General features: G+C 42.2%; 2 protein-coding genes across 9 annotated transcripts in view; both read right to left on the bottom strand.

Annotated features, from left to right (window-relative positions):
- Positions 1–5249: 5249 nt before the first annotated feature.
- On the bottom strand, positions 5250–15036 carry RSKR (ribosomal protein S6 kinase related). 5 transcript variants are annotated; one of them, XM_037162768.2, is made up of 12 exons: positions 14682–15036; positions 14059–14307; positions 13878–13961; positions 13676–13744; positions 11482–11551; positions 11146–11250; positions 10917–10957; positions 10674–10701; positions 10472–10561; positions 10296–10384; positions 10063–10173; positions 5250–9613 (listed from the first exon to the last, which is right to left on the bottom strand). In XM_037162768.2, the coding sequence occupies exons 1-12, from the start codon at positions 14823–14825 to the stop codon at positions 9392–9394; spliced, it is 1302 nt and encodes a 433-aa protein (XP_037018663.2). In that variant the 5' UTR covers positions 14826–15036; the 3' UTR covers positions 5250–9391. The 5 variants fall into 5 exon arrangements, with proteins under 5 accessions (XP_037018663.2, XP_037018664.2, XP_037018662.2 ...); XM_037162769.2 differs by having other exon boundaries at positions 5250–9259; positions 11146–11376; XM_037162767.2 differs by having other exon boundaries at positions 11146–11376.
- A 98-nt stretch (positions 15037–15134) lies between these two features.
- Positions 15135–17225, bottom strand: part of BLTP2 (bridge-like lipid transfer protein family member 2) — a 28720-nt gene continuing 26629 nt past the window's right edge. For 2 of the 4 annotated variants that reach the window (XM_037162763.2, XM_037162762.2), the window contains exons 36-39: positions 17032–17162; positions 16757–16858; positions 16340–16474; positions 15135–15931 (exon numbers count right to left, since the gene is read on the bottom strand). In XM_037162763.2, the coding sequence (XP_037018658.2) occupies positions 15752–15931; positions 16340–16474; positions 16757–16858; positions 17032–17162 (548 nt within the window). In that variant the 3' untranslated portion in view covers positions 15135–15751. Of the gene's footprint in view, positions 15932–16339; positions 16475–16756; positions 16859–17031; positions 17163–17225 lie in introns of those variants that run through there. The other 2 variants (XM_037162764.2, XM_037162766.2) reach the window with 2 other exon arrangements.

Here is a 17225-nt window from a genome sequence, read left to right on the forward strand (position 1 = left end):
TCGGGGATCAAGACCAGTGGGCGGCGGGCGTGGCCATCTGGGGCCACGCCCCTTCCGACCGACAGTCACGTGTTTGCCCTCGACGGATCCCTACCGGCTGAAGCGGGCTGGAGGATTGGAGGTTTGTCAGGCGTGAGGCCGGTAGGTGACCACTCCCTCAGGGGAGTCCATCTCTTCTGCTTCCAGTGGCCCACTCTCACATTCTGTCGGAAAAGTTGTCTCCGTGGCCTGGCCTTTGGAAGTTTCTCCTCAGGTTTCCCTCAGTTACTACGCGCCTCAGCCTCCACTAGAAAGAGCCGGCCAGGGAGTCTGTAAGGGAAAACTGAGTGGAGCGGTTTTTACTTAGACTTGGTCTATCCTACGTACTTGTAGGTTCTGCGGCCGTAATGGCCTGAGACCTAGTTCCCATTTTATCCCCATTTTACAGACGAAGGAATTGAGTCATAGATCATGAAATTTGCCCAGTGCCCCGCAGGTAGTAAATGACTGTCAAGATTGCAACCCACACTAACAACTACATTTTCCCGTCACTTAAATCCTCTGTATGGGAAATCTAGCTTAGCTGTCGAAGGTGGAAACAATAAAGGCAAGTATTCAGAGATAAAAGTTTGTAATTAAATATTTTCCTTTGAACACTTACAGCACCTTATTTACACGAATACTTCAAGTGTGGCTAGTCCAAATTAAGATGTTATAGGTATAATATACCAACTGCATTTAGAATACTTTATTTTAAAAAAGAGTTTAAAATATATTATTTTTAAAATATTGGCCCTGGCTGCTGTGGCTCAGTGGATTGAGTGCGGGTCTGAGAACCAAAGGGTCACTGGTTTGATTCCCAGTCAGGGCACATGCCTGGGTTGCAGGTCAGGTCCCCAGTAGGGGGCCTGCGAGAGGCAACCACGCATTGATGTTTCTCTCCCTCTTTCTCTTTCCATTCCCTTCTGTCAAAAATAAACTCTTTGCCCTGGCTGGTGTAGCTCAGTGGATTGAGCACAGGCATGCGAACCAGAGGATCGCAATTTGATTCCCAGTCAGGGCACATGCCTGGGTTGCAGGCTAGTTCCCAGCAGGGGACGCATGAAGAGGCAACCACACATTGATATTTCTCTCCTACCCTCCTCCCCCCTCTAAAAATAAATAAATAATCTTTTTTTAAAAATTAATTTTATTTAGTTATTTTTCAAGTACAGTTTTTTGTCTATTTTTCCCATCCCAGCCTCCCCCGCCCCATAAATAATCTTCTTTTAAAAATACATAAATAAATAAACTTTTAAAAAATATTGACTACATGTTGAAATGGTTTAGGTATATTGGGTTAAGTAGAGTACATTAAAAGTAATTTCACCTGCTTCTTTTTACCTTTTTAATGTAGCTACTAGCAAATTTGACATTACTAATGAGTCTAACATTTCTGTTGGATAACACTGCTCTGGAAAGATAATGGTCCCAAACTGCAGGCACTAGAAATAGCAGCTCTGGAAAACTGGGAGAAACACAAAGAACGAACACAAATTTGAGATTGCCCAAGACTCAGCAAAAGGAGTCCCAATGTATATGTACTTCTGGTCAGAAATATTCAACAAATAAAACAAAGGTGGGGAGTGACAGAAAAACCACGATGGAAAACTTTTAAGTGCTACTACAAAAGCTTGTATATTACAGAAATGTGTGAATCGGAATGCTTAGCAATTGGTACGTCAGATGCCAAGTGAGTAGCCAAAGGATATGGTGCTTCCAGCAGCAAATTAAAAGGGATATGAAAGGCTAGAAATGAGAGGGAGAACACAATTGTAAATAGGTGACTAAAACAGAATTAGTTTGCTGGTGTTGTATAATAAATTTTTTAAATTTGGTGTTTTTTAATTATAAAAATAACAGATGCTTGTTACAGCAAGTGAAATGGTGCAAAGCTGTATTAAAGACAAAGCTTCCCCTCTCTGCTGTAAACAAATGTATACACCTTTATGAAAACATACACACGTTTCATTTGTTTAGTTACACACTTTTTTTACCTACAAAATTAACAGATGGGCACACTGAGGTGTCTAGGATTAAGAGCTAGTGTCTATTTTTTCCCTCTTTCCATGTGCATTACTCCTTTCTCCCTTCCATGTTCACTTTTTCATGTTCTTTATCTTACACATGCAAGGAAGGGGAAGAAGGCATTGAGTCCTTTACACAAATAACATCATCTCTTTCTGCATTTTTTCCTCAATGTCTTCTATAGAGCCTCTAAGTCAATGAATATAGATCTAGTTAACTTGTCACTTCATATTCCTTGCCCTTAAAAATAGGTTCTCTTTTATAATTTTTAGAGTTGTTATAGGCATTAACTGTCATGCTGCAAGTATTTTTTAAGATCTATTTTTTGTCCATTGACTATTAATGCTATCTTCAGCCAAAGATAAAACTTACGCGGTCCATATATTTATCTTTCCTTTCAGAGCATCTGGATTTCTTGAGTGTTCATTCATCAAATTTTTATGTAATTGTTTTTCTCTTATATAGTGCTTTCATTTTCTGTTCTTGGTCTACGTATCTCTTCCAGTCCTTGATAGGTCTAGCCTCCCAAATGTTCTTCTAAGATTAATGTTTTGATGTTCACACTTAAACCCTTAATGTATCTGGAATTAAGTCTTGTTTGTGATATATATAGTAGGAGTCCAGATATTTATTTATTTATTTATTTATTTATTTATTTATTTTTAAAGATTTTATTTTAATTATTTTTTAAAATATATTTTATTATGTCATTACAGTTCTATTTCCCCCTTCATTCCCCTCCACCTTGCACACCACTCCCCCACCATTCCCCCCTTTAGATTATGACCACGTGTCTCAAGTTCTTTAGATTCTATATTTCCCATACTATTCTTGCCCTCCCCCTATTTTCTAACTACCATTTATGCTACTTATTTTCTGTACCTTCTCCTCCTTCTCCTCCTCCCACTCCCCTGTTGCTAACCCTCCATGTGATCTTCATTTCTATGGTTTTGCTCCTGATCTAGCTCTCCTCTTAGTTTGCTTTTGTTTTAGGTGTGGTTCTTAATAACTGTGAGTTTGCTGTCCTTTCACTGTTCATCTTTTTTATCTTATTTTTCTTAGGTAAGTCCCTTTAACATTTCATATAATAAGGGCTTGGTGATGATGAACTCCTTGAACTTGACCTTATCTGAGAAGTGCTTTCTCTGCCCTTCCATTCTAAATGAAACTTTTGCTGGGTAGAGCAATCTTGGTTGTAGATCTTTGGTTTTCATGACGTGGAATACTTCTTTCCAGCCCCTTCTTGCCTGTAATGTCTCTTTTGAGAAATCTGCTGACAGTCTGATGGGAATGCCTTTGTAGGTGACTGTCCCCTTATCTCTTGCTGCTTCTAGGATTCTCTCCTTCATTTTAATCTTGGCTAATGTAATTATGATGTGCCTTGGTGTGTTCCTCCTTGGGTCCACCTTCTTTGGGACTGTCTGAGGTTCCTGGACTTCCTGGAAGTCTATTTCCTTTGCCAGATTGAGGAAGTTCTTCTTTATTACTTGTTCAAATAAGTTTTCCACTTGTTGCTCTTCCTCTTCCCCTTTTGGTACCCCTATAATTTGGATGTTGGAGTGTTTAAAGATATCCTGGAGGTTCCTAAGCCTCTCCTCATTTTTTTGAATTCTTGTTTCTTCATCCTTTTCTGTTTGGTCATTTTCTTCCTCTTTCTGGTCCACTCCTTTGATTTGAGTCCCAGTTTCCTCTCCATCACTATTGGTTTCCTGTGCATTTCCCTTCATTTCAATTAGTTTAGCCTTCATATGTTCCTCTAATTTGTGACTATAATCAACCAGTTCTGTGAGCATCCTGATCACCAGTGTTTTGAACTGTGCATCTGAAAGTTTGGCTATTTCTTGGTCGCTTAGATTTATCGGCTCTGGGGCTCTGAGTTGTTCTTGAGCCATGTTTTGATCTGTTCATGCCTGTACGTACAGGGTGTTCACCAGGGCAGGGCCACCCAGGTCGCTGGTTTGTGACGCTGTATGTGGGGGCGGGGTCAGAGAGGGACAGTGGCGGTCCCCTCTGCCACTTTCCGCTACTGGGGCCTGCACGGTCTGTCTCACTGCTTCGCTCCTTCACCAGTTTATCTGCGCTCAACTGTGTGACTTTGGTCAGCCCTCAGTGAGTCCACCGCCTTTTGCCCTCAGTGGGTCCACCCACTTCTCCACACCTGGGATCTGCCTACAGCTGCCGGCGTGCCTGGGTTGCGCGCCCCCGTTGCTCCAATGGATCTTTCCTGCCCGACACCACTCTGCTGCTGGCTCTGCCCCTCTTACCGGTTTGGCTGAAGGGTTCATTGTCAGACTTCCGTGTAGTTCAATTTTCTGTGGTTTGGCTGTGCTTTTGTTGCTAGAACTTTGTTGTTTTTAAACTTGGTTGTGTGAGAAGGAGCAGTGCTTCCACCTACGCCTCCATCTTGGCGGAAGCCAGGTATTTAAAAACAACTGTAGTTTTTAAATTTTAGGATTAGAGATTACTTATTTTATAATAATCCAATTCCATAACGCAAATCAGCAACTCAGAAGTATCCATCAGGAAGTTCTTCTGAGTGAACTCAAGGATGAAACTGTGGAATTATTAGCTTTACTAATGTGTATGACAGAGTACTGAACGGAGGAGGCAATGGGACAGCTTCATAAACCAGCAAACCTTAAGAGAGAAGCCAGTGAAATCTGAAATAATGTTCTCAGAATATTAAAAAAAAAACCCAACCTATAGGGAAGAAGGCAGCATGCTTTAAAAAAAATTATAATAACCATCATTCCTGATTAATTTATTAGAACTCTTTATAGGGTTGTACTAGATTGCTAGGGCTGCCATAACGAAGTACCACAGACTGGGTAACTTAAACAACAGAAATTTATTTTCTCAAAATTCCAGAGGTTAGAAGTCTGAGATCAAGGTATCAGCAACATTCGTTTCTTCTGAGGCCTCTCTCATTGGCTTGTAGATGGCTGTTTCCCCGTATCTTCCCATCATCTTCCCTCTGTGTGTGTCTGTGTCTTAATTTCCTCTTCTTTGTAAGGACACCAATCATATTATTAGAGCCCACTCATATGACCTCATTTTAATGTAATTACATCTTTTAAAGACCCCATCTCCAAATATAAGTCACATTCTGAAGTACTAGGGGTTAGGACTTCAGCATGTGAGTTGAAGGAGGGATACAATATAGCACATAACAGAGGTTAACAAAGCAGTCGGTATGATTTTACTTCATTAATTTAATTTTTTTAAAAAGGTTTGACAAGATTTTTACATTATGGACTACTTAAAGAAGTAACTAATGCCCTGGCTGGTGTGGCTCAGTGAATTGGGCCCTGGCCTGCGAACCAAAGGGTCACTGGTTTAGTTCCCAGTCAGGGCACATGCCTGGGTTGCAGGCCAGGTCCCCAGTTGGGGATGCATGAGAGGCAACTACACATTGATGCTTTTCTCTCTCTCCCTCCCTTCTCTCTAAAACTAAATAAAATATTTTTTAAAAAGATGTAACTAAGGAATAGAGATTACCAGTTTTTAAAAATCAGTGATGGGAGGAAAAAAATCAGTGAACAAGTAAACAAATGAACAAATCAATATATTATAAAGTAGACTGAGGTGAGAAACAATGAGAACCACAAAGACACTGTTATAAAAGAAGTACATAAGGATTGGTCTTGAGACTAATTGTAAATTTTTATTTATTTATTTTTATATTTTAGATAGTGGGGAAAGAAGGGAGAAAGAGGGAGAGAAACATTGATGTGAGAAACAAAAAGATTGGCTCTCATCCATGTCCTGACTGGGACCGGGCCCACAACCGAAGTATATGACCTGACCAGAATCAAACCAGCAACCTTTCACTCTGCCAGACAACAGTCAACCAACTGAGCCACACTGGTCAGGGCTTAATCTTAAATTCTTAAAAAAGGCAGAGGGAGTAAAGGTAAAATATCCACATTTACAGGTGTATCCGATTTCTTCTAGGTAGTGAAAAATTAAAGCATAGGCTTAAACTTAACAGATCATTTCAGGTTGCATATTTTAAATTTTTTAAGTGAATTTAATATAGATAAATAAGAAGTATTATATTTATAGGCTAGTGATTCTGAATGGCAGTCAGGGGTTCTTCCAAGGATGAACATAACAAAACTAGGGGGTAGGGGACAGTGCTTTTCTTAAAGTTTACTATCTGAAACTTTGATTTTCTGTCTCCCCTCCACTCAGCCCTGAAAAATCAGTAGTGTACCACTGAATAGAGTGTGTTCACAGTATCCTAATTTGGTAAGAAATTATTCAAACTACACTTACATGATCATGGTCTCTAGAAGCAATCTAATATGACCTAGGAAAGGGACCCTAGTGGTATGCTAAGTTAACCATGTCCTAAAGACCTTAACTCAATATGCTGCTGTGATTAGAGAGGCTATATAATGTTAGGTGACCTGAACATTAATTAACACTGAACCAGACACATAGAATCATTACACCATCTGCATCTGCCCTTTGAAAAAGCATTACAGAAATCTGAAACCCATCCCTCACAATTAAGAACCAGTGGCTACAACCTCCTCATTTTATACGTAGGAAACGAAGACCCAGAGAGGTTAAAATGACTTGTGTAAGGCACTGAGATAGTTATTGATGGATCCAGGCACCAGATGTCCTAAATTCCAAAACTCTTTAACTACTATTTTAGAAACCATTAATTCCTATTTCTAGTATTCATGGTTTTTATCCAGTGTGCAGTTCTGGTCACTACAATGTAAATTTAAAACAGCTTTAAAATTAAGTGTCTAAAGAGAAACAAATGAGATAATCAAAAAAAGATTAAGGATACATTCTTTTACTTTTTTTCAAAGGTTTTATTTATTTACTTTTTTGACAGAGGGGAAGGGAGGGAGAAAGAGAGGAAAAGAAATATAGAGAAACATCAATCGGTTGCCCCTTACACACCCAAAACTGAGGACCCGGCCAGCAACCTAGGCATGTGCCCTGACTAGGAATTGAAGCTGCATCCTTTTGGTTTGCAGGCTGGCAATCAATTCACTGAGCCACACCAACCAGGGCTCCTTTTATTTATTTATATCCCAGCCTCATTCCCAGAAGGCTTGCAAAGATGCAGATAATATAGTAAGATAAAACAGAAAAATAAGAATTAGGAAAATAAGGGTAGAAAATAAAGGAAACAAAGGAAGAACGTATCTGTTAGGCAGGGAAGATAGCAAACCAAGGAAGGGAGAGGAAGGGAGACACACCTCACCCATTAATTCAGCAGTCCTGCGCCTGGTCAGATAAGATTGCCAGGTGTTCCGAAAATCAAAAGAAAGACTATGATGAGTGCAGGAGGAGGGGGCCTTGTGTATTATTTCCACTATCTGAGAAAGGAAGCCTTTGAATCTGTATGTTAATACCAAGGTCCAGAGAAGTGAGGAGGAGAGGGAAATTAGAAACTGGCTACAAGCATAAAACCCCTAAAATCCCAATAGTAGGTGCATACAGTCTACCAGGTGCCCGCTTGCACCTTCGTGCTCAAGTGTGTTTCCTAAATAAACTTACCATCTCATTTCTACTATACTTCTTGTCTCCTGACTGAATTCATCTCTCAAGATTGAGACAAAAACCAAGGAGGGGAAGCCCCCTAACTCAGGTCTCCCTGATAACTTTAGCTACCATACAAAATACATAACGTGAAGTCCTAAACCCTTGCTGGATGTGGGCCACAATTTGGCTCTAAGTAGTCTAGCATCATTATGAAAAGAAAAATACAGTCAGTTGAATATTTAGTGTCCTTAAGGTAAAACCAAACAGCAATTCAGAGAAAGTACAACTGGGTTCAGAGAAAATTTCTCCTATGCATCTTTAAAAAGAACATTATGAATTGTAATCATAAATACCCTTCACAGTATCTACAGCAATTAAGTTTCATAGAGATTTGATACATGTTGCCAAAGTATAATCCAGTAAAAGCAATTCTATAAGAGGCAAATAAAATGCTATCTATGTATAGGGAAGATCTGGCTTAATCCAGGGACAGAATCAATAGAAGTACACAGAATATTTTACAGACTCCTTTGGTCTGAAAAAGGAAACCAGATATGGCTGAAGAATAATAAAAATGAAGCTTTTGAGAAGTTAAAATAAAAAGAAGTCAAAAGGCCAGAAATATATATAAATTTAAGGTCCAGATGATTTTTCTTACTAAAGGAAAAAGTTCTTAAATGTTAAGGTTGATGTCATGCCTCTTAATCCCTTGGTTTGCCCATTAGAAACTGAATACTGGGATGTCTAGGGCAATGATCAGTTTAAGAATCATTATGTCAGCCCTGGACAGGTAGCTCACTTGGTTGGAGCATTATCCTGATACAACAGGATTGCGGGTTTGATCCCTGGTTAGGATACATGCAAGAGTTGGCCAATGAATACATAAATAAGTGGAGCAATGAATTGATGTTTCTCTCTCCCTCTCTCAGATCAATAAATAAAAATTTTTTTAAAAGAATCCTTATGTCTTTCAAAGAGGTTCTGTTTTGGAAAAAATGTGGATAGCTATTCCAGTTACCCTTAACATTTAACACACCCATGTTTCACTTCCTATTTATTCTCTTTCTCACATTAGGCTACTGTGATTCACTTTTCAAATTCTGAAAAATTAAATTTATTAGCCCTGGCTGGTATAGCTTAGTGGATTGAGCATGGGCCTGCGAACCAGAGGATCGCAGTTCGATTCCCAGTCAGGCCACATGCCTGGGTTGCAGGCCAGTTCCCAGCAAGGGATGCACGAGAGGCAACCATACATTGATATTTCTCTCCCTCTCTTCTCCTGCCCTCTATAGATAAATAATTTATTTTAAAAAGTCAGATTTATTACAGACTGGCTTTTTGCCCCCAGAATCATATGATTTAGATACATATTTAGGGGTTGAAATGCAAGCTTTTGAGACCTCCAAGAAATATTCATACTGCTTTTGACAAGCCTGTCAAATATATAAATAGCACCTTGGGAACCCATGAAGTGTTATTATTGCTCAAGAAAGGAAAAATGATGCAGAAAAAAGTGGAAAAGTAAAATAAGCCTCTGGCTAAAAGCTTCAGGGTCTGAGCACTAGAGAAATGAAAACAGAAAGAGGTCAACACTCTGATCTGAGATGTTGAATTGAGGGGTGGGTTGTATGATGGGGGAAGGCTAGGGCCAGTTATGGCTGCCAGTAGCAGAATGCCCAAGAATTAATCTCTGGTACAGTGCCTAGAAGAAGAACACAATGATAAGAGGTTACAAAGTAAAAACAAACTGGATCATCAAGGTGGTCATACTGAGTTGGCAGTGGAGGTGATCCTCAGGTTCCCAAATGGGCCCCTCAATCTATAGTAGAGGGCCTCAAGCAGGACTGGAGTGGACCAGGTAGGACTCCAGGTTACAGTCAAAGTCCTCAAACAGCATGGACTCTGATGAACTAGGCAGGGTAGCCTGGGTCTCCATGACAAAGTTCACTGGCTGCTTCTGTAAGAGCTCTGGGTCAAAGGCCACACCCCGAAAAAAAGGGTGGACCTGGAAGTGATGCAAATGCCGTAGACGCTGGAGGGGATTCTGGCATAAGAGCTGAAGGGAAATAAAGCAACAAGGATAAGGGACTGGGATAGGAAAGGGGCTGTTAACAGGGACTCTGGAAAAGGAAAAAGAAGTTCATGGAGCCATGGAGGGCAGGAAAAAGAACCCTAAAGAGGAAAGGCTTTCTAAAAGAGGGAAATAGGCTAATGTAGAGGCAAAGGCAGGAATAAAGGAGCTGCACCGGTAAGAAAGTATCATTGGCCCATTCTCAGAAGTGACCTGTTATGGATGGGGAGGATATTTGGAGGACCAGGAACTCAGGAATGAAATTTGAAATGCTGGTTAGAGGACAAGTAGTGACATAGTACTTGATCAAGTTGGAGCCCTGCCCTCCAAATAATTAATCAGTGGAATGGGGAAATACCACTTCAGTGACAGGGAAAGGAGAGAGTGAATGGTTTTGTCTGGTAGTCAAGAAAGAAAGCGGTGCTCACCCTTACCTCATGGAGCAGAAGTGAAAGCCCCTGGTTAAGAGAAGCTGGGATCTCAGAGCCATAGTGGTTCACTCTTGCCAACATGGCCACGTGATCTCTCGCTGCAGCCACTGGGAACTGAGTTAAGAGGTGTGGGGGGTGTCATTTCTTAGCAGGAAGGAGGCAAGGTTTCCTAAGGTCTTCCCACCACAGGGCAAAAACTTTTCTCTGCCCAGAACGAGTACCATTCATTCTCTCACCTTTCCAGTTGCCAGAGAGAAAAGCAAGACACCCAGGGACCACCAATCAGCAGCATGGTTGTAAGGCCCTCCACTCAAGACTTCTGGGGCTACATATTTGAAAGATACTTGTCATTGACATTGGTTGGCTATGCTCCTGCCCAATGCTTGCCCACCAGCTTTAGCTTTTTTCTTACCCATGTACTGGAGAGTGCCACAGATAGTATAGGCTCGAGCTCCCTGGGGCAGGTGGCGGGACAGACCAAAGTCTGTCAGTTTCAGATGACCTATAAAAGATAGTGTAAAAGCACCACTCTCTTCCATCCCTCATCAGCCATGGCTTATTCCCAAACTGAAATACCTCTCATTCTGGGACTAGGAAAAAAAAAAAGGACTTACCTCGTTTATCCAGAAGTATATTCTCCATCTGAAAATTCACAGGTGAAAAAATTATTATTCATCCTCTTCCTGGATACCCCACAGCTGAAGAAGACACCCTACTCAACATTCAGGTCTATACTTGGAAGGTCCTTGTCCATAAGGGCCCCAAAGTCAGCTGTTTTCAGCTACCCTATGTTTTCTTGGATGTGTGGAACTTCTTACTAAAGCCCCTCCTCAAAGAAAAAAAGCACTTAACTCTACCTTCACATCTCGATGGATGATGCCCAAGTCATGGAGATAGCCTGTGGATGACAGCAAGTGCATGGGGTGTGCTGCAGCTCTCCTGTCCTTTCTAGTCACCCTGGTAGCCCCACCCCATCCCTTTCCCTGTTCTTTGACCTCCAGAGTTACTACCAATTTTCTTCTTTCTGTCCCCCCACCCTGCCATTAACCCTTCTCTCATTTCCATTACCACTCCTGTTTCACTTACACAGCACCAAGACCAGCTCAGCAGCAAAGAGGCGGATGGAAGCCTCAGCAAAGCAGCCAACCGTGGACCACAGGGAGTACAGATCTGTGCTGCAGTAGCTGCACACTGCAAAGCACCAGAAGCCTGGGCAAATTTGGGGCCTACTGTGCCTGCGCTCAAGGCACTGTAGACCTCCTGCCCAAACTGATGCCACATGCTGTTTGTTCCCTCTCACTTTGGGAGAGAGAAATGCTGTGAGGAAATAAGGCAAAGGCAGAACAAGACAAAGGGATGGATAGGCTCAGGTGGGGAATATGATAGAAGGACCTTGGGAATGAGGAGAGACCAGTCACTCACTAATGAAGAGGTGCCGTTTTCCCTGCCAGCTGTCCCCCAAACTGTGTATAAAAGGATGGTTGATCTGTCGCTAGGGACAAAGAAAACAGGAAATTAGGGAAGAACAGGGTCACTGAGGATCAAGGCAGCCAATAAGTCAGAATATATCTACTTGTGCAGAAATGGAGCTACTGCTCCACCTCTCAGGTTAACTGAACTAAATTGGGACTGTCTGCCTGGTAGTCTGGGAACCAGCATAATACTACAAAACACACTGGGACATGCTGAAGAGATTTCCCTGGCACCTCGGCAGCAGCCCAGGCCAAGGGGTACCCAAGACAGGGCTAAGCTTGTGGGAGAGGGGGCGGGGACAGCAATAGCTGGGGGAAGCCACTGCCAACAGTCCCCCCAACCCCAGCATGAGAAACAAGAAGGGGAGGAGGGTATAGAGGGGGGAAAGGGAGGAAGGTATTTTAATGTACATTTTACTGAGGAGGTCCATTTTACTGTAGAACCAAGAGAAGTTGTGAATAAAGGTAACTCTGTCGGCAAATCTCAGCAACAACACAACAAATGCTTCTTCCAAAGGGACTAGACCCTCTAAAGGGAGCAGTCTTGTGGGGTGTCTCTCAGAAACCCATGATAGCAGCGACATGGCAGATAAGTTGGCTCTGAGCTCCCCCAGGATGTGCCAGGTACAGAGGGCAGTGTACCAATGCCTCTGTCATGGGGGGAATCCTTCCCTTTTGTAGTAAATGCTGAATGTATGTTCACTCAAGCCACCTGCTTAATATTAAGTGCCATCCTGATTGCTAAACTGTCACCTAACAGTTGAAGTTTGACATGTTCTTGCCGTTAGTGCTTGAAACTCATCATAAACATCATGCTTTTTAAAGTTTACTTAGCTGTTTTTGTCTAACAGACTTCTGTATATTAGACTTTTTGTCTAATGTACAAAAAATATTTGTATATTTTATCACCAGACCATAGTGGCAGATATTTTGTTTTTAAACACTTACATGCTAATGGCTCAGTAGTGAATGATTTGACCTTTCCAATTCTGTATGTTAACAGATTAATTTTATGTTTGCATGTGCATTTTAACATTTTAAACCCTAATTTTTATTACAGGAGCTATATGTATTTTTTGAAAAACAAACTTAAAAATTTAGATGAGCAAAACAAGAAAATAAACACTGGTTATTCCACTAAAAATTAAGAATTATAGTTAATAACCCTGATGGAAATACGGATTTTTTCCTTATTACAAAAATGTTACATAATTCTTTTCTCTCCTCCCCCTTTCCTTTATTTTAGTCATTCTAGTAGAAACGGGGGGCTATTTAATTCTGGTTTGAACTTGCAGTTCCTTGGTAACTAAGGATGTTGAGCACCTTTCATGTGTTTATGTTTTTATGTGTATATATGTGTATGTATATACAGGTCATTTAGATATATTCTTTTGTGAAGTGCCTGTGGGTTCCTTTGTTTACTCTCTTAAGTAGTTTCCTTTTTTGTTTCTGGTTGTTTCACCGGTGAGGGTAAATCCAGTCCCTCTACTGCATCTTGACTGGAAGCAGAAGTTCCTACATTGATTTTTAAAAGTGTTAACCCAATCTTACTGTATTTTTCGGACTATAAGACACACTCCCCACACAATTTGGGAGGAATAATGGTTGTTAATGCTGCTGTTGAGTTCTGTTTACATTTACATTGGTGAAATATTGTTATTTATGTTATTAAATATTTTACATTTTTTGCTTAAAAATTTTTTCCCCTATTTTCCTCCTTTAAAATCTAGGTGTGTCTTATGGTCCAAAAATACAGTATATTCCTAGAATAAATACAACTTGGTTGTGATGTATTTTTATATTTATGTATTGCTGCACACAGATTAATATTTTGTTTATGATTTTTGTATCTACTTTCATGAGTGAAACTGGTTTACAGTTTTTCTTCTCTGATAATGTCCATGCCAGGCTTTGGTGTCAAGATTATGCTGGCTTCATAAAATGAGTTGGAACAAGTTCCCACCAACAAACAAAAAAAAGAACCTAGACTAACCCTGCTGATAGCTACTTTTCCCAGCATCTACTTGGTTGGATCAGAGGGATGGGCAGAACCAGGAAAAGCAGGACAATTGAACAAGAAAGGTACTTTCTCCACCTATAGTTTATAGTTCTTCCTAGGATCCTTTCCAGGGCTCTGTGCATACCTGGATGCTAACCTCCTCTTTGCACTGCCTCAGGATGTCCCTCTGGAGGACCTTGACCTTGGGCACCACCTGTAACAGGACAGGGATGATAACTCCCAGAAGGGAATAATGCTACTGAATTGTTTATTCCTCGCAACCTTTCCAGAATCAAAACTGGAGGCAGGGACTAGAGAATAATGTGGAAGAGTACCTAGGTCCCTACCTTCACTGCAAATACTGCTTTCCGGCCACAGTCTAGCACTTTGAAGACAGTTCCAAAGGAGCCTTTAGCCACAAGACCTAAAATCTGTATAGAAAAATGGAGAACAGAGCAGTTGAGACTCTGGTCATTTATAGATTTCTCCCCAAAACCAGGATGTCTTCCAGTGATTCCATTGACCTACCTTCAGCGGCTGATGCCCCCTAAGGGGCTTAATGGGAAACTCCGGCAGAAAGAGGCTGATGATCTGAGGCACTGGCCACTCAGACAGAGGCTTCTCAATTAGTGGTGGGGCTGGCTCCAGGGGCTTCTGGTGCTGGCACCGATGCCCCAATAGTCCCCACAGTTCTTCCAGGCCTGACCTGGTGGTCCCCACACCTGACCAGAGGCTCTTCCAGCCTCGGACCCAGGGGCCCTGGATGTTGCCACCCTGCTGAGAACCAAGGGAGGCCACTCTAAACCTGTGCCTGAGGCATTACAGAATCAGCAGGTACTCCCTCTAACAGCAACCCTAGAAATATATTTTTGAGACCAGGCAAAATTGCCACCATTATTCTTGCTTTGGGTCTAGATTTCCTGAACGTGATTCAAATCCTCTAGGAAGGCAATATTTGGACATTTTCTCCATGAGGCTTCCAAGATTCAGCCTACACCTCCCAGTATGGGGCTGGGATACTTTCACAGTACAGCCTTGCCACCCCCACAGTTGGCATCACTAACATGCTCCTCACCAGGAGCATTTCTCAGGCCTCAAGCCCAGGTCTTCTTCACCTCCCCTAGACAGACTGCCAGAGCCCCACAGCCTACCTCACGAAGATCAGCCACCGGGGCCTGTTGTCCCTGCCGACAGCTCACTGTTCCCATTCTCAGCCTCTGCCTCTTCTCTCCTTTTGCTAAATCTGCTATCCCAGTTACATAAGCAATTCCTCCCCCTGATGCTGCATTACACATGAACCCTGCTTCTTGCTATTCATGACTAGGAATGCAAGTGATGCAGCCAAACCTCACCCTTATCCCCAAATCCTATTACCCCTGGTCAGAACAGGTTTACAGCCAGAACTAAAATGTACAGAGAGATCTATCACCATAGGGCTAGTGTCACACCAGAGCTGAGAAATATCTGTGATATAGTTTTAGACAGGAGGGAAGAGGCTACCCTCTTTAGAGTGGCAGCTAGAGTATGTATCTTAGGTTGATTGGGAGGGAAGGATATAGACAAGATGAACCCATGCACTCAACACAATTAAAAAAAAAACAGCATCAAATTTAAAATATATTTTTTCTCTTTAAATCATTTTCTTACCATTCTCCAGGGTATATCCCAGGGGGACCCATGGCCAGCCCTGGCTCCCATTGCCATCTCCCCAAGTGAGCTTGGCACAGATTGTGGGAGGGGCTCATTCCCCTCGAACACTAATACCTCTTTCATACAAGGCAGTGGAATGAGGGACAGGTCAGCCTTCTGCCCCCAACTTTCTGGCACAGGGGAAAGAGCAGCTATACTTAGAGAAATATATATGTATTTATATATGTCTATTTATAAAAATTTATCACACTTGATCAGAACTGTCCCTCACCCTTTTGGCTAACCCCAGAGGAACCAGATCCTCCTGGGGCCATTCCCTGGGTCTCGCTCTTGATGCCTCTCTGGCCCTGGGCCTGCTGATCAGTGTGAGGTAGAACTCAGAATTATTATCTACCACTCTCCGCAGAGAACAGACCCGCTGCTAAAGAGCAGTGCCCCTCTCTGCAGTACCCTGTGGGATCCTAACCCCAACAAATCCTGATGGATAAAGGGAAGTGCCTCCCACCCCACAAGTCTCTGGGGACTGAGCCAGAGTCAGATCCTGTACTGCAGCCACTCTTGGATTGCTGGATCACTTGCGCCTGCCAAAAATGGATTTCTTGCCAGGGTTCTTGTTGCCCACACTTAGACCGATGAGGAGCCGGGCTTTCTCCTCTTCCTGCTGTTGCATGTTGAGGTCAGATTTAGTTTCTAGCTTTCCCCGGACCTCTGACCCTGTTGCAGGCTTCAGCCTTAGCTTCTCTTTGATTACCTGATAGGTTAGAGGAGTAAAAGGGAAGGTAAATATTAGTGGAACAAGCAGAATAAATCAGTTAACCAATTCAATGATTTATTAAATTTACACAAAGGCACAATGGAGCAATTCAAATCCTAAAATGATCTCTGCTTTCAAGAAGTCTAAATATTTTAAATTTAAACCTGAAGTTGTGCCAGACCTCAGTTTCCTAAAAATTGACAGTAGTTAACTTATGCAAAATAGTAATCACTTAGTTTAATCTGAATGAAGTCATGGAGAGAGCAGAGATAAAAGCTGCTCACTTTATTCACCTGCCCCATCCCAAGACTGCTTGTTAATACATCCTACAATGAAATGCTCCTGAGCAGAGGATATGTTTGCCAGACCCTGCTAACCAAACAGCCATGAACTCTGCAGGGATACCTGGGCAACCAGGGCTTTCCGGCTGTCCCTCTTGACAGCCATGGCAAAGTCTAGCCATGTCCATGTGTTGTTGTGGTACTCCAGACAGGGCAGCACCAGGTTAAGGTCACCCCAATCCACACTGTTCTTCTCACCCTGCAAGAGACAGATGGATAGGGAAGAGAAAGAAGAAGGGAAAGAAATATGTCAGCTACCACTTTTAGTTCAAGCCAGTACTTGAGTCCAAGTCTAGTACCTTCCTGTATCTGCAACCTACAAATATTGATTTCCCCTTACCTCAGTCTGATAATGGGAGCAGAGAAAACTTATCACCCATGGGTCAACTTCACAAGATGGACTATCTCTGTCTTTAATCTATGATGATCTTAGCTGGTTCCCTTCCCACTCTGTACTAGAAAGTGCTGGGGAGGAACCAACCTTGTAGCTGACACACAGTGGAACCTGTGGAATCTTTATGTAGATGAAGGAGTTGTTCATCGCAGCTCGCTCTTTCATCTTGTCAATATCATCCACAGGGTGCTAGGAAAGGCAGGAAAGGAGTATGAGCACCTGAAACTTAGGACCCCAAACATCTCCATCTTCTTTCATGTTTGGAGTAGACTCAAAGGCAACAGAGGAAATCCTCAGCTTGGCCTAACAGAGTGTCCTAGGACTCTTCCATTTTTTTTCATCATCAGGAGCACGTCCAGTACCTCAGGGGCTTTGCGAAATGACCTTCTGACCCCAGAACTCCGATTCAAGCCCTGTGCCACACCCTTCCCAGGGCCCAGTGCTGCTGCATCATCTGTTGCAATCAGCTGTCGAGGCTTCACCACTGGTATTCCTGTGAAAAAACAAGCACACCAACTGTTGTACTCTTTCTAAAGCTTCAGCTGTCTCTGAGGCT

The sequence above is a fragment of the Artibeus jamaicensis genome, unplaced genomic scaffold (genome assembly GCF_021234435.1).
Source record: "Artibeus jamaicensis isolate MK-2021 breed Jamaican fruit bat unplaced genomic scaffold, CSHL_Jam_final contig_2790, whole genome shotgun sequence".
In the NCBI taxonomy this organism is placed as follows: domain Eukaryota; kingdom Metazoa; phylum Chordata; class Mammalia; order Chiroptera; family Phyllostomidae; genus Artibeus; species Artibeus jamaicensis.